A 26,071-nucleotide genomic window follows, 5' to 3' on the forward strand; every position below is an offset into this window, starting at 1 on the left:
GTGCCCCGTGGAAAGACAAGAGGTCAACTTCATGTTACTCACAGGTCCCTTCCAACTCAAGATATTCTACAGTATGAAATTATTATTGCCAAATTATTGTCAAAAACTGGTCTACTTCTTCCAGGAAAATTTAATCACAGAATCATCCTGGTTAGAAAAGAGCTTCAAAATCATCAAGTCCAACCCTAACTGACCTCTACCAACCATTAACTTAAGTCTACAAAGTCCACGTTCCTAAGCACCACATCTATACATATTTTAAACACCTCCAGGGAGATTCAACCACCTCCCTGGTCAGCCCATTCCAGTGTTTAACTACCCTTTCAGTGAAGAAATTTCTACTATCTAATCAAAATGTACCCTGGTGCAACTTGAGTCCATTTCTTCTTGTCCTGTTGCTTGTTGCTAGGGAGAAGAGACCAAACCCATTTGGCTCTAACTTCCTTTCAGGTAGTTGTAGAGAATGATAACATCTCCCCCCAGCCTCCTTTTCTCCAGACTTAACAACCTGAGTTCCCTCAGAGGCTCCTCGTAAGGCTTGTACTCTAGACCCTTCATCAGCTTTGTTGCTCTTCTTGGACACGCTCCAGCACCTCAATGTCCTTCTTGTAGTGAGGGGCCCAAAACTGAACACAGTATTCAAGAGTCTGTCCCATCAGTGCTGAGTACAGGGGAACAATTACTTCCTTAGTCTCCCTGGTCACATTATTTCTGATACAAGCCAAGATGCTGTTGGCTTTCTTGGCCATGTGGGCACACTGCTGGTGGATATTTAGTCAGCTGTTAATCAACACCCCCATGTCCTTTTCTGCTGGGCATCTTTCCAGTCACTCTTCCCAAAGCCTGTAGGGTGTTGCCACTACTCTTCCAGGCCCAGCTGTGAAAGTGAAAGTGGAAAGAAACACATGTGACCTAGAAACCCACTGCTCTGCAGACAGAGCAAAATTTTTGGCGTTTTTACCTGGAACTGGATGTGTAAGATCTAAAGTCTGAGGGGTGGCTCCATTACCCAAAGTTGTTGCTTAGGTAACTTGGTCTGTGCTGATGGTATCACCATTGCCCTAAATCTGACCCCAACAATTTGACCTTCTGATGAAACATTAATTCCTGAAAGCGTTGTGACTGAAAACAAACTTTTTCGTGGATGTGCATCTCAAAGTCCTGGAATAAGTTGGCTTGGAGACTCTTTAAAAAATGTTCTTAGACAACACATGATGTTACAGTACAAACTGACACAGAGTAATAACCTCTCTCTCCTTAAGAAAGTCAAGCACCACTGTGAGTGCACAACACAAAATACAGATAAGGATATCTTCGCATTAAAATTACGTTTGTTCCTTCCAAATTCCTTGGCTATTCTGTGTACCTGCTAAAACTAGTTAGTTTTAGTTAAAGGCCAATCTTTAATTAAAAATTTTCCATTCAGAAAGACAAAGTGAGGTTTTTTTTAAATCTATATCAGGGTTTTGGGGAGGAAATGTGCTATTACTTTCATTTACATTCAGGATAATCAGGAAAGGGACAAGACAGGCCACTGAAGACCTCAACTGGGGGCTGTTTCAATTAAAGTTTTCCTAGCAGAGTGATGCTATCAGAAGAACATGAACACTACTCACAGACACCTGATTTTCCATTCCCAAATGATTTATCTACCCATTTCATAATCATGTGAAGAAGCTGCATCACAGTAACATTTTGAAGTCAGAGTCCAATAACACTTTCATAAACAAAGGAAGCTGAATGGCCCGACCAAAACTGTTTATCAACACCAGTGATGTGTTCTGCAAGACTAACATTGGGTATCTCATAATGCCACTGTTCAAAGTAAAAATACTTTATGCATCTAACACAATAAAAATGAAACTTGAGCACCCCCACATAATCACATATGTCTTCTCTATCTTTATTCAAAAGTCTAATGTATGTTGTTAAGCATTTATTACCTTTGCAATTCTAATATTTCATTTGCAATTTCGGTTCCTATACTTCCAGCACCAAGAACTGTTCCAGAGGACATTCCAGGTACACTTACTAGAGACTGTTTTACAGCATCTACAGGTAAAAAAAACAACAAAATAAAGCCTTAAGTTTGTAGCTACACAGCAAGGAATAATCACCTCAAGGATTTACCTTAAATTAGTTTTTGTTCTCAATCTCTTATTTTCAGAAACCAAATTCCTTAAAGTGCTGTCTTAATATGAAATGCAAGGATAGGCAAAAAATATACTTGCAAAAATGATTGATCTCCAGTAATGAAATTAGCTTTAATAATTACCACCTACATTCTATCAGATAATTCAAAAAACATGAGAAAAACAACCTTGGATTTTTCACAAACTGAAATCTGGTTTTGGAGACAATTTCAAAAGCAAAAGTAAAAAAACCTTAGAGTAAAATGACAAAACAGCATGTAGAAATCAGGGTCAATGCAGAGGAGAAAATTTTTAAGAAAATATATATCAAAATCATTGTAACTGTCTACTGAGATAGTACAATAGCATTTCTTCAGAAAACCAGGCAACATGTGAAGAAGGTCTGTGACAGAAGTATAATACTCTATCAACTAAAATCTTACCCATAGCAGAAGCTGCTGGAAGGAAAAGATATAAGCCCTTCTGATCCTAGTTACGTAAATGACATTAATTAGGATGCTATAAGCAAGAAAAAATCGTCACCAGAATTAGCTTTACAAAAATTAATGCCTCTTTGCACAACAACCTAGAATTTTAAAAAAAATTAATTCTGGATTTAATAAATCTAAAACTGTAATAGTTGATCAGATGCACCTATGAAACTGTAAGAAGCAACACTTGCCTTCTGCAGGCTGGGAACTGTAGGGGTCCTGTTCTTCAGCTGACTCATTATGACCTCTGAGATTTAAATAAACAAACAAACAAAATCAGTATGGTTTTCAAAGACAAAGCCCAGCGTATTTACATTTTATTGTAATAGTGCTTTATACAGAGTAAAATCTAATATCCTCAAACTAATAATAATAAAAAAGAAACATTCCTCACGTTTCAATGTTCACTCCTTTGTAAAGTTGTTTCCAAAGCACTGGGTGAAATGCTAATTTCTACTTATTCTCCAAATAAAGAAGAAAGGCCAATAAAGTTGTATGTGTTCCATGACAAAAGAACAAGGCTGTTATTTTTACTCCTAGGAGAGAGTTAACCCTCCTAATGGGAGTTAACCAGAAACAACTTCTACAAGGACAGGTCAGTGACTACCTTCTGCCAGCAGCTGCTGCCTACCTTCCCTCTAGACAGCTGCAGAAGCCCAGATCTCCAAGGCAGGAAAAAGTGGCCTTTGGCTGCTGGACAACAATTGTCTTAACTGAGCTTCTCTCTCTTCTTGAAGAAAAAGGACATGGGCAAAATGGGTGGGTGCTGTTGACTCAAGACATGAATGATCTACAGAACGGGTAAAAGGCCCCTTGACAACTTTATTTAATGGAAATAAATTCCTCTCCATCCCTCTCAAAAACCCAGTCACTGGCAAAGATTTGGAACAATCCAAATTACTGCTCCGTTGCAATGCACAGAGAATGAAAAAGAAGAATTAAAACTAAAAACTAAGAATTAAACACACATTTACAGGCTCTTTCCTGCAACCTGGAGAGTATCTTTTTGTCCTGGCTTCCATTTCTCTGATCTATCAATTATACTTCACGTTCTGACACATGGTAGGTAGGGGACCACTTAAATTTAGGTCAGCTGACACAAGCAGTGTTTTAAAGCTCAGAGGGAAAACAGAATTATCTTCACATTTGTGTTTATTCATATATACCACTCTTACAAGATCCTTCCTTCTCCTCTTTAATAAGAAACTTTCACCTCATTTTTTTTCTACTGGGGAAAGGCAGAGTTTTCAAGAGTCAAATCCACGACTTCAGCCTGAAATAAAAATAACTTAGAAATGAAAAAAAAAAAGAAAAAAAATATTCTAGGTTACTCTACCACTTTTTGTGCAGTGTTGATATTTTCTACTTATTCTGTTTCCTAAACAGGTTGCTTGCTATTAATTTTAACTGTTATTAAGACCAAAAAAACCAAACCAAAACCACAGGGATTCATATAATGAATTACTTACAATACCACAGTGTTGTTTGATACAATGTACTCCAGTTCTTTGGTCCATGGATTCATGAAACTAAACCACTGACTCTTTAAAGTAACAAAAGTCCCATCTTTTGCTCTAAATTTGTAGGAATTTGTAAATACTTTTTCTTTATTCTGCAATACTAGATAAGAAAGGAAAGTTGTAATCACCATATTTATTCTGAGAAGATAAAATTTAAAATAATCTGGTTTTTAGCACCATCAAAAACATTTTGGTTTTATGGTCAGAAATACAAATCAAATGCCAGAATAATTGAAGGACAGGACCCCTACTAAAATCAAGCCACAGTTTCAGCAATATTATCAGTCTTTGATTAAAGAGCAAGTACTAAATATCGGCAAACCACTAATAGGGATAGTCCTAACTTAGTTAACTTGCATAACAAGTGTTTTTAATCACGATTAGGCACATTTGCTCTTCAGGACTCCTTCCTCATTCTTATAAAGAGCTGAAGCAGGGTTGAAAGCATTGCACCAAGAATCGAGACAGCAGAAGTTTTTTTACAAGCTTTATGTGGGCGTGTCGAGAAGGACAATGTTATTTAGTTTTATAAATTCTCAGCTTCTGATTTTTTTCTATTTGTACTGTTTTCACACAGTAGTTACATGTAGTTGTACATGGACTGGGGAGACCAAATTATTTTGTACCTTCTTTATGTTTTTCAGCTAGATGATTGTGATCATCTTGATGGCAGTACTCGTAACAAGAAGTTCCTAGTAGCTCTTGTGGCAGATACCCTAAAATTGCTGTTGCGCTGTTAGAAATAAAAACATGAACTACAGTGGATTCAAACAATTGCAAAGCTTGTTTTCTTTAGTATCAGATAAAGCAAAAGATTTAAAGAAACATATGCTTATGTTTTTGAAAAAAGATACAGCATCGGTATAGCCCTAAAGCAAAAGGAAATACTATTCAATGCAAATTATCCATTTGCAATGAATGCCAATTCAAAGACAAAGTAAGTGTTTAAACATGCAAACCACACACACATACAAAATTCTTATGATCATTAGATCTTTCCATTATCCAGTCAGGGTACTGGTAACACATAATGAATCATTTAAAGAATTTAGTAGTTGAATTTTCCTTGGACACTTTAAGAAATAGATTTAAATTGATGATTTTAGATGAAAGATATGATGACTAAAAGCAATAAAATGCTTCCAGTGACAATAATGAAGTTCAAAATGCAAAGTGGTAACTCAGTCTATAAAACAAATAGAAGTTTGTTATCAGAAGTTCAAGAAACAGGAGCTGAGCTTTCATTTCTAATTAAATAATTTTGTACTTCATTTAATGTGAAATTCATTTTGTTCCAAATAGTAAAATTTTAAGAAGAATAATTTTTGGATAGGTGTTCATTAATTACGTCATATGCATAGCTAGGAAGCTCTAACTTGAGATTTCTCTTGATGAATAAGTAAGTACATGAGTGCCTTTTACAACATATTTTAATCTTCTGAGCTCACCTTTTTCTCTACAAAAGTATACTTTTATATGTCATGTTTTATGTTGACCGAAAACCAAAGCCCAAATACTTACAGATTCAGAATGAACTGCTCCCTGTACACAGCACCTAGAAATTCTCTCTTGCTCAAGAATTTACAGTTCTGACAGAAAGTATTAGAAAATACAACTAGTGGTGTTAATTTAATTTTTTCATCATTGAAGAACAAAACACTTACCGCTGATCAACATAAACAAACTTTCCATCCATGGCAAATCGTGAAACAAATTCTGTTGCTTTGACTTTTATCTCTCCGCTCTTTTGTGGAACAATATAAGGGTGTAACCTCCCAATTGCAACAAGACAGTTATAGTTACTACTGTCCTTTTCTACATCGTTTTCCTCTTCCACTCCCACCTCACTAGGAGGCCAGTTCTTCAAATACCCAGTACAGTGAATGGTACAGTATTTTCTGTGATCTAATAAAAAGAAATTAAATAAGAGGCAGTTATGGTTCAAAAATTAAACCATGTTACCTTTTTTTCTTTTCATGTCATACATCATTAGACTAGCAACTAAATTTCATGATTACCTATAACAACTGTACAAGGCTATAGATAATTTCAAGGAGTATTTTAAAACTATTTTTGTACTACTTAATTTTGGCTTACCTGGGGAGAGCACTTCTAACCCTATGCAAGATTTAGGAAGATCAAGCTATAGGTGTTGGCAGTTCAAACAGAGGCTCTCAGATAAAAAAAGTAAACCAACGGCCAGGTAACCTACAGATCACTTTCTGTTTATACAGCTTCATATGTACTGTAAAATAAAATAAACTGGAGAGGCACTTCCGAATCAATTTACCATTTGTAAACACAAGCATTTTAACATAAGCTTATTGCAATCGGTTGAGAGAACAACACGAGACAATCCAGCTTATTTTCCATTTACCTTGAGCAATCCTGAATTCTTCAGTTTTCTGGGAACACAAATATTCTAAAAGTCTTAAATGACAGCATAAACTGTCATTCATTCCTACAGCTGGTACACTCTGCTGCCTATATAACATGCAAACAATGTCATATGCATTGAGACAGAGATGGCATTATGTGTCTTAGAGAACTTTCTTCCAAAAAAATACTGCAATATTCTTGGTATCTGTATTCTGAACAAATTAAGTTTTACACAGATTTGACTACATTAACCCTATCAACTGTGGAAAATGTATATCAAGTCTGTAAAATGAAAAACTGTGTTATCTTACTGTGAATTAGTCACAATTTCTCAGCTTGTGCCTTCCCTTGACATGACTTTCCTGAGAAACATTTACACAACTTAAATTCTGATCTCACCGAGTTAGTTGGCACATCAAGGGAGAATAAATTTCACTTACTTACAATGAAAGACCTATTTTAAAATATACTATTGTATGGTATATTTCAACAATCATGTTACAATGAAAAATGAAAGTAGGAGAACGATTCTGGGTCAAACAATTCCAGGAGACCTTTGAAAAAATCAATACTAAGGTATTAAATAAAAGCTGGAAATTACACTTTAAAAGATCCATTCACTGAAAATGTGACAAGAGTACACTGATGTACAAGAATAATAAAATATGAACTAAAGTAAAATTATTGAGAAAAAGAGAATTACACTGCTAAATTAATCATAAAGAAAAAAAATTTTTAAGTACACACAACACAAAGCAAATCAGGGAAAAAAAAAAGTTGTTTTACTTGCTTTTTTTCCTTCAAAAAAGAAGATTTTGCAGACCTCATTCACAATTATCTTCAAGACAAGGGTTATTTAGTTTCATTCTTCTGATCTGCTCCAGTTCTTTCAATAATTTCCCTAAAGTTTTACTACAAGAGACCATGTGCTCCTAAGCAGCTACTGTAGCTCAGGTGCCTCTCTCCCTCTTTTCCAGGAGTGAACAGGGAGGAGAAAGAGTACAATTAGAGCATTTCAAAACATGTTTCTGGTATTCTGGTATTTCTGGTATTTACACTTCTCTACAGCTACTTTGCAAAGTGGGTGGTAACTATGAGGGTTACACTACTGACTCAGAACTCAGAAATACCAAGTTTCAAGACAGAAAGCCCCTATTTGATCCACACTGTTTGAATACCTTTCTTCTTTGGATTGGGCAAGCACTCCTTTTCTTCTTTTACTGTTGTCCTGCTACATTTTATGCGACAGAAGAAGGAACGCCGAGCACCAGAATTCAGTCGAGCTGGTCCAGCTTGAAAATCTGTATGTACTTGCAAGCCAGCTTACAAAAATTCAGTAAAATAGTTTAAAAAAAAACACAACACACAACACAACAACAAAATCCAACAACAAAACTTCAGAATACAGGGGTTTTTTCTTCATTTTAGCTTCCAGCACACTCTCCTCACTGCTTGGATGCCTAAATTTGTCCTTACAATTAAAAACAATCTAATAATTTAAATAGGGCAAAGCAAATGTGACTGTCACACAGATTCAACAATGAAAAAGAAGAACCACCCAACTATTTTTTTAACACTTCTTGATTTTTTTGAACGGTATTTTAACAAATATACTTTCAAAACTTTCAACTTCTATTTGATACAAGGAAGAGCTGCAAAGATGCTTATAAAAGCCAGATACAAAATCGTGATTAGATGCACAGTACATAATGCTTTCCTATTAGAAATAACTGTAAACAAAGTAAGATTTGGTTAAATTAGGATTGACACTTAGCATTTTCAGGGAAGACAGTGATTCTTGATATTGAAGTATTTTATCCCATGTTCGACTACATCAGGTCTTTTGTATTGACAAGACCTATCAAATACAAGAAAAAAAAGTAGTATTCCTGGTAGGAAGAATGTCAGACCACATCTTCATAAATGTCTAACAATGTGAAATTTCAGTCATTCTTATTATCTAAAATTCTTTTCTGGGCTAGCTTTTAACCCACGAGTGTATTCTAAGCAGAAGATAAACATTCAAGTTTCAAGGTTCATAGGAATTATACCTCAAGTTTGTACATCCACACGCACATGAACACACGAATATGTCCTCCAGAATAACTAGATTTATCAACATTTCTTTAAAAAAATCTGAGCACATTAAAATATAACTTACTTTTCCCATCTACGAGCTTCTCCCTAGGAGAGACATCTGAAGAAGAAAGTTGCTCCTTAACTTTTGCAACATCTTTTGGATGCAAATAATCAAACAAACTTTGTCCGATTAAACTCGCCTATTTAATAAAATAAACAAACAAACAACAACAAAAAACCAAAATAAGAACCACATCATTTTAGAACAGGGCTGCATACATATTACTTATCTCAGGAAAAACAACCTTTTACACCATTTTAAAAAAAAAGTAAAAAACCACAGTTATTCTAAACATAATATTTTGATCCATACTATATTTGCTATTGTTTAATATTATTTTTATAAAAACGGGGTAGTAAAAAGATGGTTTGTTACTTTGCCTTTGAAAAATAACAATTTAGTTGGATATTAAAGAGCTGTTCCATAAAACCATATGTATTACGTGTGTTTCTAATAATTTTCTTGACCCTACACAAAGGTTACGCACAAAATAACTAGACTCAGATTATTGGCGTGGAAGTAGGAAAATAAGAAAAAATACTCATTCTACATAAGTACTCTAAAGCTTTAATTTAGTTGGACAAAATGGCACCAATCAACCAGGAGTTGCCCAAAAGCAAGGGTCAGAGCACTTCAGCACTTTTCAGTAGGGGATATTTATGGGTTTCTCTCTAGCGGGGATCCATTCAACCTGTTGACTGCTAATCCAAAGTAACTGGTTTCCAGCACTACTGTAGGCAGCACTGTTTTTGAAACAGGCAGACTTTTTCAAAATAGGTGTAACAAACAGATGATGCTGCAGGATGGGACTCAACTTAGACTTATTCCCAGATAAGCTAGAAATTCATAAATTATGACAGTTATATTCTCTGAACCCCTTTGGATGGAACAGAGATGAAGATGATTCTAAGGGTCTGGAAGTGGGTATGTCTGATGTGAGAGACTCCAAAAGTTACTACTTAGTCCTTTAGTAAATTTAGTGCAGAAGTTAAAAAAAAAATTTAAAAATTAAATAAATCAGCTTTATGCTTGTTCCCATAAGGTGATTCATTACCTTCAATTTAAAAGATTTAGTTTCGGTTTTGTTTTCTTGTTTGGTTATTATTATTTTTTTTAATCAAAATTACAAAAAACTCTTCAATAACAGAAGAGTCAAAACTGGTTAAACTTCCTTTTCAAAGAAAATGAACTAATAGTGTCCAAGTCACAGAAGCAGATGGATGGAACCACTTAGTGGTTTAGCCTCTGCTTTTAGAACAGAAGTCATACATACATGATGAAGTTACTATGCTCTCATTATTTGTGGTAATTGTCCACGATTAAATGTCAGCTAACAACAGGTACTTCTATTTTTCCTACTTCTCTTATTATACAGGCTAAACTAGCTCATCCTATCTCAGTTTCCTTCAAGTATATACATAGATAGTTACTGTGGATGAGGTGTTATACAGTGCATCTGAGCATAAAGGCTTCACCAAGGAAAGCTTTAATTAACACTGATGAACTACCCATTTTTCTTGGCCTAAAAGAAACAAAAGAATCACTTCCCCATTTAAAAGGTAAAACTCTTGGAGACAGAAATTAGGACAACTTCAAATTATGCCTTTCTCTCAGTCTAGCAGTTTTCTTGAGGACGATCAATTGAAATCTGGTGCCATTACTCAGGTCAGAAGCACTGACTGTACTTGCAAATACTTCGTATTCTAGGATACTCACCTTTATTATGAAGGAGGTTAAAGCAGAGAAATTAAGAAATTATACACAGAAAGTGGTTTCTAGTAATATACAATAAAATGTAAAAGTTTGTAAGAAAATGCAAGGTAAAAGCAAATCAAGAAAGTAAATTGTAACCACCTGATCATAATTAAGTATTTTGCAAACTGATTCTGAGACAAACAGAATTTTTCCTCTGTTGCAGCCAACCACAAATAGGAATCCATCTGCAGCCTGAAAATATAAAAATAATGTCTAAAAAAACCCCATACAATTAAAATATACAATGAACATTGATGACTACAAAGGAAGCACTTTTTTTTTAAATTAAGTTATAAATCACACCAAAAAGAAGTTAAGATTGCAAGGACCAAATTGGACCTTTAAATTCAGACAGCTAAAGTTTCTTAAATACAGCTTCAGGAAAAGAGGAAGCTAGCTGCTAAAAATCTTAACTTAGGAGTCATCTTACAGATCCTGGCAAAGTCTGTTATTGCAGAAAATTAAAAAAGTTGCAAATGAGAAAGGGTAAAGAGATGTGGGTACATGATGAAGTGTGAAAACAGTAAGAAAGATCTTATTTCAGGTACTATTGCTGCATCTTTCCCAAAGTACATCCTTAAAAATTTAAATGATGGAGAATAAACAACTGCAAGTATATTTGTGTGCAATTGAAAGGATTCTCTATACCTGCATGCAGATGTCAATACCGACAATTTAAAATTTAATATTATTATTTTAATACAGTAATAGTTTTATTAGTATTATATTGAACACAGATTGCATACAGATTTATTAACCTTTCAAGGGTTGCTGTCTTCCATGCTCACAAATCACTTTTACACCATCATGAAAAAGCCTGTGTATAGTACAGAGTTTATAAACCAGTACATCAAAACGCTTTCTTCAAGAAAAAGACGAGGAGAAAAAAAGCACTCTCCAAATAAAAAAGTTAATGGCAAGCTTTGATAAAGACATCATTTAACTGAGAGTTTCTTTCCACTTACCCTCAGGATTAACTGTCGGAGCTCATCATCCTTTAAAAATGAAGGCTTATACCGGACTTCTGCATAGGAGCTAGTGGAACCTGCAAAACAGATAATTTGTAGACATAATGTCAGAAGTTACATCTAAAATTTACTTTTGACAGTGCTTGCAACCACAACAGCTGCATAATAAATATATATTTCTAAATTATAAAAATATAATAATTTAAAACTGTGTCCAGTTCTGGGCCCCCCAGTTTAGGAAGGATATCAAGGTCCTGGAGCGGGTCCAAAGGAGGGCAACTAGGCTGGTGAAGGGACTAGAGCACAGACTCTATGAGGAGAGGCTGAGAGAGCTGGGGCTGTTCAGCCTGGAGAAGAGGAGGCTCAGGGGAGACCTCATCACTCTCTACAACTCCCTGAAAGCAGGGTGTAGCCAGGTGGGGGTTGGTCTCTTTTAGGTTAGATATTAGAAAGAATTTCTTTACGGAGAGAGTGATCAGACATTGGAATGGGCTGCCCAGGGAACTAGTGGATTCTCCATCCCTGGAGATATTTAAAAAGAGACTGGATGTGGCACTCAGTGCCATGGTCTGGTAACTGCAGCGGTAGTGGATCAAGGGTTGGACTTGATGATCTCTGAGGTCCCTTCCAACCCAGCCAATTCTATGATTCTAACACATGCTGGTAATGAATACAGACACACATATGGCCCTTATTTAGCATATAAGAAGGCAACTTCTGTTCAGGTATCTTTAATGTACTGCTACATAAACACTATTACAAGAACTGAATTTTCTAAAAACATTTCTCAGGCCTATTTCATTAATATTTGCTGAATCTGAGGAATTCCAATGTTATCAACAAAGTCTTTTGGCATGAATAATGCTTCATTAGTACTATAACTCCAATAATCCCAAGCCCCTGTATTGTAGCTACATTGACTGTCTTGCTCAATGTGGTGAGACTGACTCAACACATTTACTGTTCTTGCACCCATGGAGAGTACTCTAAAGAATTTTTTAGCCACTACAAACATTTCCACAACTTTTTCTAGATACTTTTTAAGTAAACAGCAGTAGAACTTTGCAGCAAAATTCAGCATTTGCTATAATTCCACATCTTATATTCTATTTTCTTAAAACATTTGTTTTTGAAGATACATATAATTGTGGAGAATGGAGTCTGTTAAAATACAAATGTTTGAACTGAAGATTTCTTCTAGATGCTTATTTAAACTGCAAGTGCAATTACTGCCCTGCACGTTGCTTTAAGCAAAATCCTCAGCCTGTTTAGGCCAATGGCCTCCAGAAATCCCTTCCAAACTGAATTATTCTATTACTGTCAAGTTATTAGTGTATTTCATTCCTACACTCCTTTGAACTAAGCCTCACAGGGTTCTTATTAAGATATGTTAATTCATAATCAACTTTTTTTGCAATGCAGACAATCTTTGATATTTGCTTACTATTGACCATATTATTAGTCTGAAATGGTGCCACCAAAAAGCCCCTGAAATCTTCTGTGCTGCTGGCAGACCATGCAATATGCAACTTGCATTACAATTCAGTTCGTTTAGGGGAGGAAAAAAATTTGAGAAGCTAGCAAGAGCAAAAGGAGAGGAAAGAATATTTTCTGGTTTGATTCCAACACTTAACAATTCACTGAGATCCATGATTACTTTAACTTTGCCAGCTGACTAGAATATAGACTTTTGGTAACTCTTTTTCTTAGTACCTTCTAACATTTCGTGGTCTTTAAGACTTAATTGAAATCAAAGTCATCAACCATTCCATAAAAGTATGTTTTGTTTTGCAGCATTCCTTTTGACTACTGTTCTTGCAGGCAAGTAAGAGGTTTGAAAGATAATTATGTCCAAATCTACATTTTTTAGTTTTATGCCACTGGTTTTGGTTTTATGAAATTACACTGTAGAAAACTTAAACCTATCACGGAAATGAGTTCTCTGTCAGTACAAATACTTATATCAGTTGCTTTATGCAAGCATTTTTTTTAATGGCCTTTTTCCATGACAGTGCAAATTTCAAAGTCAACAGATAAACAGGAAATTCCAATATCAAGTCAAAGGCTTGATGCAATCACAGACTTGGGAAAAACAAACAAGAGTCTCGAGACCATTTGCTTCCCTATTAGCAGTACAGCTGTTGGCATCCATACAGCACCACAGATATTACTGCTACAGAACATAGGATGGAAAGTGGAGACATCACAGAACACACTTCTAATTTGAGAGCTGGAAAATAACAAAAGGCAGATTTGCTTGGTGAGTGTAGCTTTTAGAAAGAATGAAGGAGTGACCTGACTGCAATGCATACCCTTAGCAAACAGAAAATATGCAATGCTGAAGGGTGGGGGTTTTTTTGGCCATACTGTGCAAAAAGAAGAAATGAAGTTCTGGAAGCTACATACACAAAAAGTTAAATGAAGAACAGACTCAGAACTGAACTCAGCATGGAAAAGTAAACGAAATTACCGTTGCTTTTATTTAACATTAAAGAAGACACACAGTATCTTCTTGTAGAAGATGTTGTAGAGGATCTCGACAGTATGTAGAAGATTCACCTGACATAACAAGGACTTTTAGGATTAGTTTCCTAAAGCCTACCTTTTAAAGATTTTAAGTGTTGCACAGCCATTCGTAATACTGTAAGCTTGTCTAGCTTTCGTGCCATGGGATTGCACTGAGGTATCATAGCAGACAATTCTTCTATCAAATTGTTCATTTTGTCTCTTCTTCGTTTCTCCGTTTGACTGTGAGCCTCTCTAAAAAAAAATTAAAAATAAAAAAAAATTAAAAGAAAGATGTACAACACATTATTTTCTCCATACTATTCATCTATTACATTTTAGGAATGGAACATATCACAAGAAGCACTACTGCACTGAAAGAGTTTTTCAGACACTACTTGTAAATGACAACTGAACTGGATTCAATTGAACAAAGTAGAAATGGCCACACTAATGATGTGAAATAACAGGGGGAAAAAATAGCCCCAGCAAAAACTTGATTATATGTGGCAGGACAAGAGGTTATGAAGACTTCAAAAACTCTAATACTTCTTGATGTCCAAGTGAATACCTTGACACCTTACTGTTTATCAGAGAACTTTTGATGTCATTTGTAACCAATAGAAGACATTTCTGCTCCCTAGGGCTCTACCTCCACCTGGCCTGTGTAACTAAGATGGGGTATTCATTCTGCTAAGTTTGAAATAAACAAAATCAAAATCAAAATAAAAAAAACCTGAAACTAAACAAACAAAATCCCAGCAACAAACGAAGCCCAAAGAATGCTCTAAGCACTTGCTAAAACAACCCAACTCTGTTTTATGCAAACTCACAAGCTGAGATGAGCTATGACTTATGTCATTTCCTTAAAAATTACTCAGATTGAAGACAGACACAAAAACAAGCATTTATTCATAGCACAGCACAAGCAACAGACAATACATTTATATGTGCTTTTAAGATATGTATTGGAAACCAAAAGAAAAAGCTAAATGCCTCTTCTACTCTCACCAGAGATATGTCAGAAAGATTTCCCCTTTCATTCACCTGATAAGGTGATAGAAAAGATTTCAGCCTCTGCACATGCCTTGTGCCTGAGATTTCACCTCTTAAAAACCCTCTGTCAAAAAACCCAACTGCAGAAATAGAGCTTCTCTTCTTGGCCTGTTTTCATCAGAAAACCCTTTCTAAGGTACATGACACTGCACATCATAAATCTGTATCTCAGTTTTCTGTATCTCAGATCACTACTTCTTTCTTCATAGTAGAGCATGTTAGCTTTACTAGCTGATCTCCTCCCCTCTGAAATCCTCCAGCAGATCAAAAAAAGTAAAAATCATTCTGTTACCTCCTTACCCAGACAACAAGCTACCCACAAAATTAAGATTATATTCCTTTCTGATTGAAACCAGACACAGTAGTTTGGTAGTTAACCAAACTGATGACAACATGTTCTGGTTAACTTACATCCAAAACTGTTCCTCTTAGGAATACTGGAACAGAAAGCATTAAAGGACAAAGTTAAATATATCTGGCCTGCTGAGAAAGAATAAACTAGAGTCTTAAAGAGCTAGTCTTCTACTACTTCTATTGTTTTTCCCCAAAAGAAATCCCCTCTCCACACAAATAATTCTATGTTGGTCATCCATCCAAGCAGTTAGGGTTTTTCTCTCTAAAAAAAACCAAAACAATAAAACCCTAAAAACTTTAAGATTAAATTTAATCAATTATTCTCAACTCTACAGATTCACCCAACTCTTCCTTTGCATCACGTAGAAGCAGTCAAGTACTATACTGTGTATACTCATCAACTGTGAATCTCAGGAAGACAGGTACCAACAACTGGGGGGAAAGTGTAATCTTCCACATCTATAAGAGTCAGTAAGAAGTTACAAAAACCCGGATAGGTGAATGCAGAAACTGAGGCAATGACTGGATGATTCAAAAAGCCTGCTGTCACATTCCTCAGTTATAAAGAGTAAGGGAGAAAAGCAAGGTCTCCAATACACTTGCAAAAAGAAACACTGGAGGGAGATAACTGTCAAGCAAACCTTCAAAGTAAGGTTTGAAGAACCAATTAGTGAAGACCCAAAAAACCCCCCAAAACCTCAACATTAAAGTTATCAAAACACTGTACAAAACAGAATTGTGTACAGCAATCCAGGATACTCAATGAAGAAAAAATGAATTTGAGCTAAAATATGTAAATATATTTTTGAACATTATTGCCTCTATTTAATTTAAATTACAAGAACACTTAATAATTATTAGTTTATTGCATAAACAAGGCTTTTTGCAGCAGAGTGGATTATGTATTTCTCTTTGGTATCTGCACTCACCTGTCTGGAAGAAACTTGTTTTTAAAATGACTTTATGAAGTAGCTCTAGTTTTACTAAGTGGCTTGTCAATAGTTTAAAGCACTTCCTGGATCAATCATAAAGGCATTCAGTAACACAGCATTTCAAATCTTACAAGTGCTTTATGTGAATTTCCATTTGGATTCAGGGAGATTGTGTTAACACAAAGTGCAATGGCAAACCTTGAATTCTTCTCTATAGAAAAACTTATTCAAGAAAAGAATTCTTTATCATGCTTTAGCTGAATCCATTTTCACATGGGATAAATTTTAAATACCTCCCAAGCACACACAAATCTAGAAAAAACAATTCTTAAACTCATAAAGACTAAAGATCAACTCCTCCCTTTATACACTGTCTGAATGTATTACATTTGATTCTCACCTTAAAAATACTAACCTTAGTTTTTGTTAAACTATCTGAGATATACTGCAACACAAATTTCACAAAAATCCATAGAAAGTTCTTAAGGAGGCTCTAAAAATTACTATACATTTAGGGGGGAAATGGAAAAGTTTCATGTTTGTTCATTTGACAGTTTTAATGAACTTCAGCCCCAAATTATTATTTTACTACTATAAATCCTAGTATTTACTAGTGAAATGTACTTTTATTGTAAATTATTACCTGAAATCTTTTATTTTAATGTGTTCTTCATCTTCACTCCTAGAGAAAACAAAACAGCGTATTTAATACTTAGGCACTTCTTTCCTCCTATGAATTTACAAAATATGTTACAAATTTACTAAGTAAAAAAAATATCTAGCAAGCAATGTGAAATAGAAAGAGACCAAGGCATAAATTCCAATATTCATAGTTATGTGAATATGTATTCTGGGGATATTTAATAATTATGAGGCCATTCCTCCCCTGGAGAAAACAAAATTAATGGAACAGTCAAACAACTTTAATGCAGGATTGATGTTTTTTTTAAATTAGAAATATACTGAAGACATTATCTATTCATGTTTTTATTTCCAAAATTCTACAGTCAAAAGATGAAAAAAGCAACCCTCGCCTAGACTAGACCTAAAACACACATTAATTGTTCATGGTCAGAAAAGGTATAAATTTTCCCATACCGTGAAGCAATGACTGGAAAGTTTACATAACAAAATTGTAAGTGAGAGACAATCACAGGGCCTGTATCATGACAAATACTTAGCAGCAGGAAAATATAAAGGATGATTTAAACAAGGGCAATGATCTTTTCTTCATCCTAAGATCACTGTATTCATCACTACCATCTAATAAGTATTTACCTTGCAGAGAGACAGCTTCCATACAAATAATGGCTATGATTTTCTTTAAAACAAAAACTGACACAAATATTTTTCATCTTTCTAATGCAGAACTTGGGCTTATAGAAGTTCAGTTGTGGAAGCATCTCATGCAGTACTCTGATCTCTGCTTTGCTAGCCTGTGAACATTTCAGAAGAGGTGTATATTGTACCAGAAGGATTATAAGGAGACAGGTCAATTAGCAGCTGCTTCCTATGAGGAAACAGAAGTAGAAAGTAGGACAGTTGGAGACAGGAAAGATCCCAAAAGCTACTTCCACCTGTAACTGGACACTGACCCCAGCAAAGACCCAGCAGCCAGAGCCAGATCAACACACAATCCAGAGATCCAGCTCTTCAATCTGGGATTTCACTGGAACCAATTAGTTTTCTACACAGTCTGATAAACCCAAACACAGGACTAGGTTGGGCTGACAAGAATTTTCAGTGAAACTCTTTGATTTACACACGTTAGCAATAATTAACTATTTTCTTTCATTTTAAAAGAAACTTCTACCAGAAATGTGACTATACTATGAACTCCAGCAGAAGTTATGTTGTCCAACTATAAGGGGAGAATGGCTAAGGGGAAGCCAGACGAATTGCAATTAAGCATATGGCCTATTAACTAACATTACTTCTCTCTCAGGAGCTCCACTTGGTGAAGAAACTAGAACAAATTTGCTGCTCAAGCAATCAGTCACAGCCTTCAATAAATTTACACATCCTCTGTCTTAACAGCCTTGTTGTTACTGGCACAAATAGATTAAAAGTACCCTATGTGAACACAGGTTGAAATTCTACCTCATGGCCATAATCATAGAATCACAGATTGCTTTGGGTTGGAAGGGACCTTGAAGGTCATTCAGTTCCAACCCCCTGCCCTGGGCAGGGACACCTCTCACTAAATCAGATTGCTCAAAGCCTCATCCAGTCTGGCCTTGAACACTTCCAGGGAGGTAGCAGCCACAAGATCCCTGGGCAATCTGTTCCAGTGTCTCAGCACCCTTGCACTAAAGAATTTCTTCCTAATGTCTAACCTAGGTCTACCTTCTTCAAATTTAAAACCATTACCCCTTGTCCCATCACTACACACTGCTGTAAAGTGCTGTAAACCCAGCTTTCCTGTAGTCCCCCTGCAGGTACTTGAAGGCAGCTATAGGCTCTTCTCAGAGCCTTCTCTTCTCCAGGCTGAACAACCCCAATTCTCTCAGCCTGTCTTCAGAGAGGTACTCTGGCCCTCTGATCATCTTCATGGCCCTTCTCTGGACTCACTCCAAAAACTCCATGTCCTTCCTGTGTCAGGGGCTCCAGAAGTAGACACAGTACTCCTGATGGGGTCTCAAGAGAGCAGAGTGGAGGAGGAGAATCACTTTCCTTTACCTGCTGACCACACTTCCTTTGATGCAGCCCAGATTGTGGTTGGCTTTCTGGGCTGCAAGCACACATACTAGCAGCTCATGCTGAGCTCCTCATCAATCATCACTCCCAAGTCCTTTTCCTCATGGCTGCTCTCAATCCATCCTCCACCCAGACTGTCTTTGTGCTTGGGACTGCCTCAACCCAGGTGCAGGACCTTGCATTTGGCTTTGCTGAACTTTACACACTGTGTATGGGCCCACCTCTCAAGCCTGTCAATGTCCCTCTGGATGGCATCCCTTCCCTCCAGCACACTGACTGCACCACTCAGCTTGGTGTCATCACCAAACTTGCTTACTGTCCATGGCTCCAACGAAGATGTCAACAGCACCAGTTACAGTATTGACCTCTGAGAGATGCCACTTGTCACTGATCTTCACTTGTACATCCAGCTGTTGACCACAATCCTATTAGTGTGAGCATCCAGCCAATTACTTATTCACTGCCTGGCCCATCCACCAAGTCCATGCCTCTCCAATTTAGAGAGAGCTGTCATGTGGGACAGTGTCAAATGCTTTGTAAAAGTCCTGGTAGATGACATCAATTGCTTTTTCCTTATCTATCAACTCTGTAACCCCATTGTAGGCAGCCACCAAATTTTTCAGCCACGATTTGCCCTTAGTGAAGCCATGGTGGCCATCACAAATCACCTCATTATTTCCCATGTGCCTTTACCATGGTTTCCAGAAGGTTCTGCTCTATGATCTTGCAAGGCACAGAGGTGAGACTAAGTGGTCTGTAGTTAATATAGGTATAATTAATTGACTGATAATAGAAAGAACAGAATCCATGTTAATCAGGGGAAAAAATAAAACCACCACATTTTCCTGTATTTTATTAATTGATTTATTCAACATACTTCCCCAATTCTTCTAAAATGGAAGCAGAGGTTTTAAAGACAGAAGAGGAACACTTTTATTCACACTTTCATCATGAGCACCATGAAAAAAAAATCCACAATGAAATAAACACTTTATCCCCAAAGAGATATTTTTATACTACTCAATAAGCCCAATGTACCAAACACTGACTACCCTGAAGGTGATGGCCATCAGCAGTCTCAAAGTGAATCAGCAGTGTGCTCTAGTAGCCAAGAGAACAAACCATATCCTTAGGAGCATCAACACAGGAAAACCAGCCTGTCAGAAGTGGTGATTATCCCATTGCATTCAGCATTGGTTCAGCCTCACCTTCAGTACAGCTTGAAGTTCAGGATCCCACAATTTAAGAATGAAGTGAAGGTCCTTGAATACACCAAAGAAGGGCAACAAGGTTGGTGAATGAGCTGGAAGACACGTCCTGTAATGAGCAGCTAAGGATCCTGGGTTTATCTACTTTGGAGAAAATGGCAGCTGAGGGGCAACAGCTGTCTAGGGCTTCTTGAGCAGGGGAAGTGAAAAGAGGGAGGTGCTGATCTCTTCTCCCTGGTATTCAGTGATAGGACTCACAGGAATGGTTCAAAGCTGCACCACAGGAGGTTTAGACTGAACATTAGGAAGCATTTCTTTAGTGAATAGGTGGTCAAATACTGAAAGACTTCCTAGAGAGATGGTCAATTCTCCAAGCCTGTCAGTGTTTAAAAAGCATTTGGCCAATGCTCTTCACAACACGCTTTAACTTCTGGCCAGCCCTGAAGTGGTCAGGCAGTTGGACTAGATGAAAGTTGTAGGTCCCTTCCAACTGAAATATTCAATTCTGTTTTAAAAAAAGGAATACTGCACAGCTACATGTAAACAAATATACTTTCTAAGTAAGGTATCCAGGTGCAGAAAAAGAAATCACAAAGTAATCATGTAATTAATATCTATCTTGTAGCATACATACACAAAGTCTTTATTTCTGTTAGACAGCATGCCTTAATTCTGATTTGTCACCTTGCAATAGCATTATTTGAACATAGTTGTGGTATTTCTATTTTAAAACACTTGCCAAGATTAAAACAAACAAAAAACTTACAGGCACCAGTCCTAGAAGAGTATCAGACCTTTGTCTCCTTATTTAACTGGTACTTTTCCTTTGTTCCCATTCTTACTTTAACTTCAATACTAACAAGTCTAGTAAAGAAATGCCAGAAAACCATAACACTGGATGGGCCTATCCAGCCTGTTAATTAGCTATACCTTTATCACTTTGTGCTGTACAAAGGTATTCCCTTAGACAAAGAAATCTTTAAGACAAACTACACAGTTCATCCAGCCAAATAGGAAAATATTACACGTTTATAGCACTGAAAACGTAAATGGTTTAATTTATAAAAAAATACCTTTTCTGAGGATCACCATCAACTTCAACTGTCTCCCTGCAGAAACAGGTAATGAAGCAATCAAAATATAATTCAAAGCACAAACAAATAACTTGATTTATCCCATGCAAAACAGTCACATAAAAAAGATCCCACTTGTTCAGTTATTTTCAGCAAGAACATCAGTTTTTAAAGACTTATTACTTGTTCATGTAAAACAATACTTTTAAATTACTACTTCAACTTGGACATGTTTGCTTTTTTTTATGACACAAGTTTCTTGAAATTAGAGAGAGAGCCAAACTTCAGGGAAAGACTGCTGGTGAACAAGGCCTTTCACTGGAGAAGTAAAAGTCAACCAGAGCTACTGAAAAAAGAATGGATTTTTTTTTTCCAGAAACTATTATATGTCTGGAGTTTTTAGTGATATGCAAGATACACTTCCATCTCAAATTTGAAAATTATATCAACGTCCACATTTGAGACACATGCTGTAGATCAATGAACTACATACAAAGGAAGCAGCGATTAAAGATAATTGCTTTAATAACCACAAATCCATGTAAATTTCCTAACTCCCTCCACTTATTAAACTCTTCTTTTCCACACTAGTTTGGACATACTTGTAGTGCATTAGATCTGCAGACTGACTCATGTCCTTTACTTCTAGCTGATTAATATAGCCTTGAATAGATCACTTTAATTTTTTTTTCTATGTAAATCTTTATTTGGTTAACTGGCATCTGTTTGACATTTACATAACAGGAGAAAACAGTTAACAGTATGATCTCAATAGTCAAGTTTGACCCACTTAAGAAGATTTAGTACTACTGCAGGACAGTACATTTTTAGGTCACAGGTCTGTCCAGACATTTAAGTAAATGGCTGCCTTGGTCACTGAAGAAACAGTTCCAACTCTGCAGTTCTAGACCAAAGAGCTTAGCTAGTAATCTCATTGCATGCTTTAAGGTGATATTCTAGTGTGCACTTGTGAGAGTTCAAGCATTAATAATAATTTGCTGCAAGGAGAACTTACCTTTACTAGAAGGGGCAAAGGGGAAAAAAAATGAAGAAAAAAAAGAAAAGAGGATTGGAATTTCGGCATTAGAGACACATTACCCACTTCAGGCCAGGAAATGGTATTATGGAATCCTACATGTTTGCCTTAAATTTAAGAATTTTTTTTTCTATTTTAAGAACTCAGGAATGTAAAAATTAATTTCAAAGAAATTGTAATAAATAATTATAATTAAAAAAGGAAAGAGGATGGGACACTTAATATGCTGAATAACAGATGAATGTCTTATATCTGAGACACATACATAAATGATTTACTTACTGGTTATCAGAATCACTTCCTTTTCGCTTCCTTGGAATCTCGGCCACAGAAGCACTGAAAGAAGCAGTGGCTGCAGACTTAGTTATTGGATTCATGAGGCTGGGTACTCCAGAAGCAATACATGGGTTTCCATCTATTGAGAAATCATCTGTGAACAAGAAAAAAACCAAAATCTCATTGTCCAGTAAGAGCTGTATCATCATGTATCCATTCCAATTTTCATCTGGAAAAAAAATTACCTGTTGGGTGGCTCCTGTGCCTCTGCTACAAAACCCACAAAGGTTGCACTGCTATAAGCTAAGTCCAGTAAAGAGCACAATGCCTTTCCACAGTCCTGTAACAATCTCATCAATCCCATCAACACACCAACACACAAAATACACCTGGTCTCCTCCTTACAGTCTTAGCAGACTACACTTAAAACCCCCAACACCTTGAACATCCTGCTGCAAAATCACAAGATGTGGAATTAGTTAACAGACCAAAACACTGCAACTAAGACTAAAATTAAAATATATGCAGTGAACTATTTTTTTTAAACAACCTCAACATCCAAAAAATGGAAGTTTGCCATAACTAGACTTCTAACATAAAAACTACAATTATATGCAACTTCAGTCATGTAAGCCAGAGTCAAGCTCACCAAGTTCTACCTGACAGTTTCCTTCACAATCCTCCTCTCAAGGAAAACTGCTTTCTTTGTGGGAGGGACAGAAGAGAAGTCACAAGCCAAAATAATCCTAGAGACCTACTGGGAAAGGAAAACAGTCTAAAGGAATACAAGCACTATTAGAATTCTAATTAAATGCAAAGCAATGGCAAAGAATCAGATTTAGGTGAAAAATTAGCATCAAATTTGTTCCAGCAAATATAGTCACTCCTTTGGGCTCTAAGTCCTAGTGAGGAAAGTAACCAATGCAATACATGTAGAAAAAAATTTAACTTCATAAAGGGACAGATGAGAAATTAGGAGGGGTCATTTAAAGAAGTAAGCACCTCCTACTTTTAAGAGGAGGCAAAACTCAAGATGAGTACTATTAAAATCCAGCAGGAGGAAAAAGTGTATACTTCATTGAAAGCTTTCTTTTCTTCACCATCTGTGCTATCTGTAAATGATAGATAAATATGTGTAAAAATAACAATACAGTTGGGTTTTTTCCTCTTAGGTATAAGCACATCTTACACCAGAAAAATTATCTCTAGGTTCTCATTTTCTGTTAGACTATGACTCTGGAGAGTTAAATGAAAACAGGCTAATACTTGAAACAACAGCTTGCCTAGTCTTCATAATCCTCTCTCTACCAAGTCAGACTATACAGAGTCAGCCCCCGTTTTATTTCAGAAAGCTCTTTAACTCATTAAGTCATGCCAGAAGTTAAAAAAAAAACAAGTGGAAACTCAAAGAATCAATAAATCCTGGATAAATAAGTACTAGCCTTTGGGCATCTGCAACAGAAAAAATATGGGTTACTTTAAATACACATCCTCAAATTAAGGTTATTAAAAATATATTACAAGAAATCACACCATAAATAGCACAAGGGCAGAAATGAGCGATGTCTGAAATATTTATGATTATCATCACTTCATAAAAATATAATTTTATATTTCTACCATAAATTTTTGCAATTATAAAGTAAACAAATCCCCAACAATTCCAGAGGAACTCTATTTGTAAAGAGCAGTTCTAATTCACTTAGGTCATAGCAGCCTGTAATTACTGTATTAAGATAACGAAGTATAATTATATTTCATGAATATTAATGAAGAGTACTTAGTAAACAGAGAGCTTATATGTATCAAAGACAAGTATGCCTAGACCACAACAAATCCTTTTGTCACGCAACAAACAGGACAGAAGAGACCCACTGACCTAAATACCCCTTTGCAGACAGATGGCCAGCCTGCTTTCTAAACCACTTCCCTTGAAAGAACGAAACTAAATGCATCATCTACAGCTTTTCCAGTTTAACTTTCATATTATATTAATAATTAATTTTTTCCTCATAGTTAAGCAGCAAATTCTGAATACTACACTTATCTCCTCCACATTTCCTACATAACTCCCTTTTCTCTTTTTCTCAGCTAAGAAAACCAAAAATATTTAGCTTATCAGCAACAATGACCTATTACAAACTTTTACACTACAACTGCTAGGTGATAAACCAAATTCCAAATAGCATCACTGTGACAAACTAAATACCATGTTCAATGTCATGTAACTACCAATAACATAATTGGCTGATCTCAGACAAAAAAAAGAAGGTTAAGAATCTATATTGATCGCTGACATGTACAGGATGCAGCATAGAGTCTATAAATACAGAGATTCTCAAAAAAGAACCCAAACTCAACCCAATCCAAAACAAACCTCCAAGACCCCCAGGAACAATTAAAAAGAAACCAAATAAATTTAAATCTCAGAACTACCAAATTTAGCAGAAAAAGAATTACTTGGAATTTAATAGACATGAGCAAATCTTTATAATACCTATTCCACTCTGAAGAGGAAGCAAACAGGAACAGTTCATAAAGCTAAGTCAGCTTTGAGAAGTCAATAAGAGCTCTTTAAAATAATCTCTTAAGGCTCTACAGTAGCTATCATTATGATACTAGGTGACTGTAAGGTTCTTAAACTCTCCCTGAAGCATCTCTTAACCTCGTGTAGTCTGTGACAAAAAATTTCTTTAGTTCAAGAACTTAACCACTTTGGGAGAGCTGGATAAAGGATTTTTTTAAATCTCTGGGTTCACAAAGAGATTAAGTGGGAATGCACCTCACTTCTTTTATGTGTGTGTGCTTCTATGACAGGAAAAAGCTGGATTCTTTACTTTGTGCACCTGGCTGAATTTCTTGTATATTCAGTTTCTGTGAACACTCTAATACCATTTGCATCTAAACGAAACACACTTAAGAACATATGAAGCAAAACTAAATGTTTCTGAATTTTATAGCACTCCTGCTTCATGAAAAATACTATTGAGAAAGACCATTCTTTATTTTCCTGGGAAAACAAAATCACTAGTCAATTTTTAAACTAATAAAAAAAGTAATTCAACTAGATATATCTTGTATTACCACCCAAAAGTGATTATTTAAACTAGTCTGGTTTGCAAGTCAAATAGAAGTTCAACTAAGAAATTACACTTTTTTTTTCCTTCAATTATTACTGTTAATGTCAAAGTTTTGCTAATGCCCTGGCATACTGATAACCCAAATGTAAGTGAATTGTTCCTCAGATACATATGTCTAATTATGATCTATGTTTGGCTCTCAGTATTAAGTATCTATGCATATCTATATTAAAAACTAAACACATTTTAAAAGCATATTATGCACAGCAGAACAGATGAAAGTAGTACTGAAAAAAACCCCCAACATTGTAATCATTATCTCTGTGAAAAAGCAAAAACCGTCCAAAGATTACTAAGACACCACATGAAAAATAGCTCATTCCCCGTTAGTGTATCAGAAATTAAAGCCCTATTATTTTAATACTAACTTTAGTATACTTTATAATCAGGCAAACAAAATGTTTAAGGA

The 26,071-nt window shown here is 35.8% G+C and overlaps 1 protein-coding gene across 1 annotated transcript in view; it reads right to left on the minus strand.

Annotated features, from left to right (window-relative positions):
- ARNTL2 (aryl hydrocarbon receptor nuclear translocator like 2) overlaps window positions 1–26,071 on the minus strand; it is a 39,607-nt gene that overhangs the window by 8,526 nt on the left and 5,010 nt on the right. Inside the window, exons 2-14 of the mRNA XM_030463891.1 lie at window positions 22,529–22,676; window positions 21,211–21,246; window positions 16,876–16,914; window positions 13,988–14,145; window positions 11,383–11,462; window positions 10,517–10,609; window positions 8,684–8,801; window positions 7,701–7,844; window positions 5,808–6,048; window positions 4,770–4,876; window positions 4,093–4,243; window positions 2,815–2,870; window positions 1,944–2,052 (exon numbers count right to left, since the gene is read on the minus strand). Of these exons, the coding sequence (XP_030319751.1) occupies window positions 1,944–2,052; window positions 2,815–2,870; window positions 4,093–4,243; window positions 4,770–4,876; window positions 5,808–6,048; window positions 7,701–7,844; window positions 8,684–8,801; window positions 10,517–10,609; window positions 11,383–11,462; window positions 13,988–14,145; window positions 16,876–16,914; window positions 21,211–21,246; window positions 22,529–22,676 (1,480 nt within the window). The remainder of the gene's footprint in view (window positions 1–1,943; window positions 2,053–2,814; window positions 2,871–4,092; window positions 4,244–4,769; window positions 4,877–5,807; window positions 6,049–7,700; window positions 7,845–8,683; window positions 8,802–10,516; window positions 10,610–11,382; window positions 11,463–13,987; window positions 14,146–16,875; window positions 16,915–21,210; window positions 21,247–22,528; window positions 22,677–26,071) is intronic.

This window comes from Calypte anna, chromosome 1, assembly GCF_003957555.1.
Source record: "Calypte anna isolate BGI_N300 chromosome 1, bCalAnn1_v1.p, whole genome shotgun sequence".
In the NCBI taxonomy this organism is placed as follows: domain Eukaryota; kingdom Metazoa; phylum Chordata; class Aves; order Apodiformes; family Trochilidae; genus Calypte; species Calypte anna.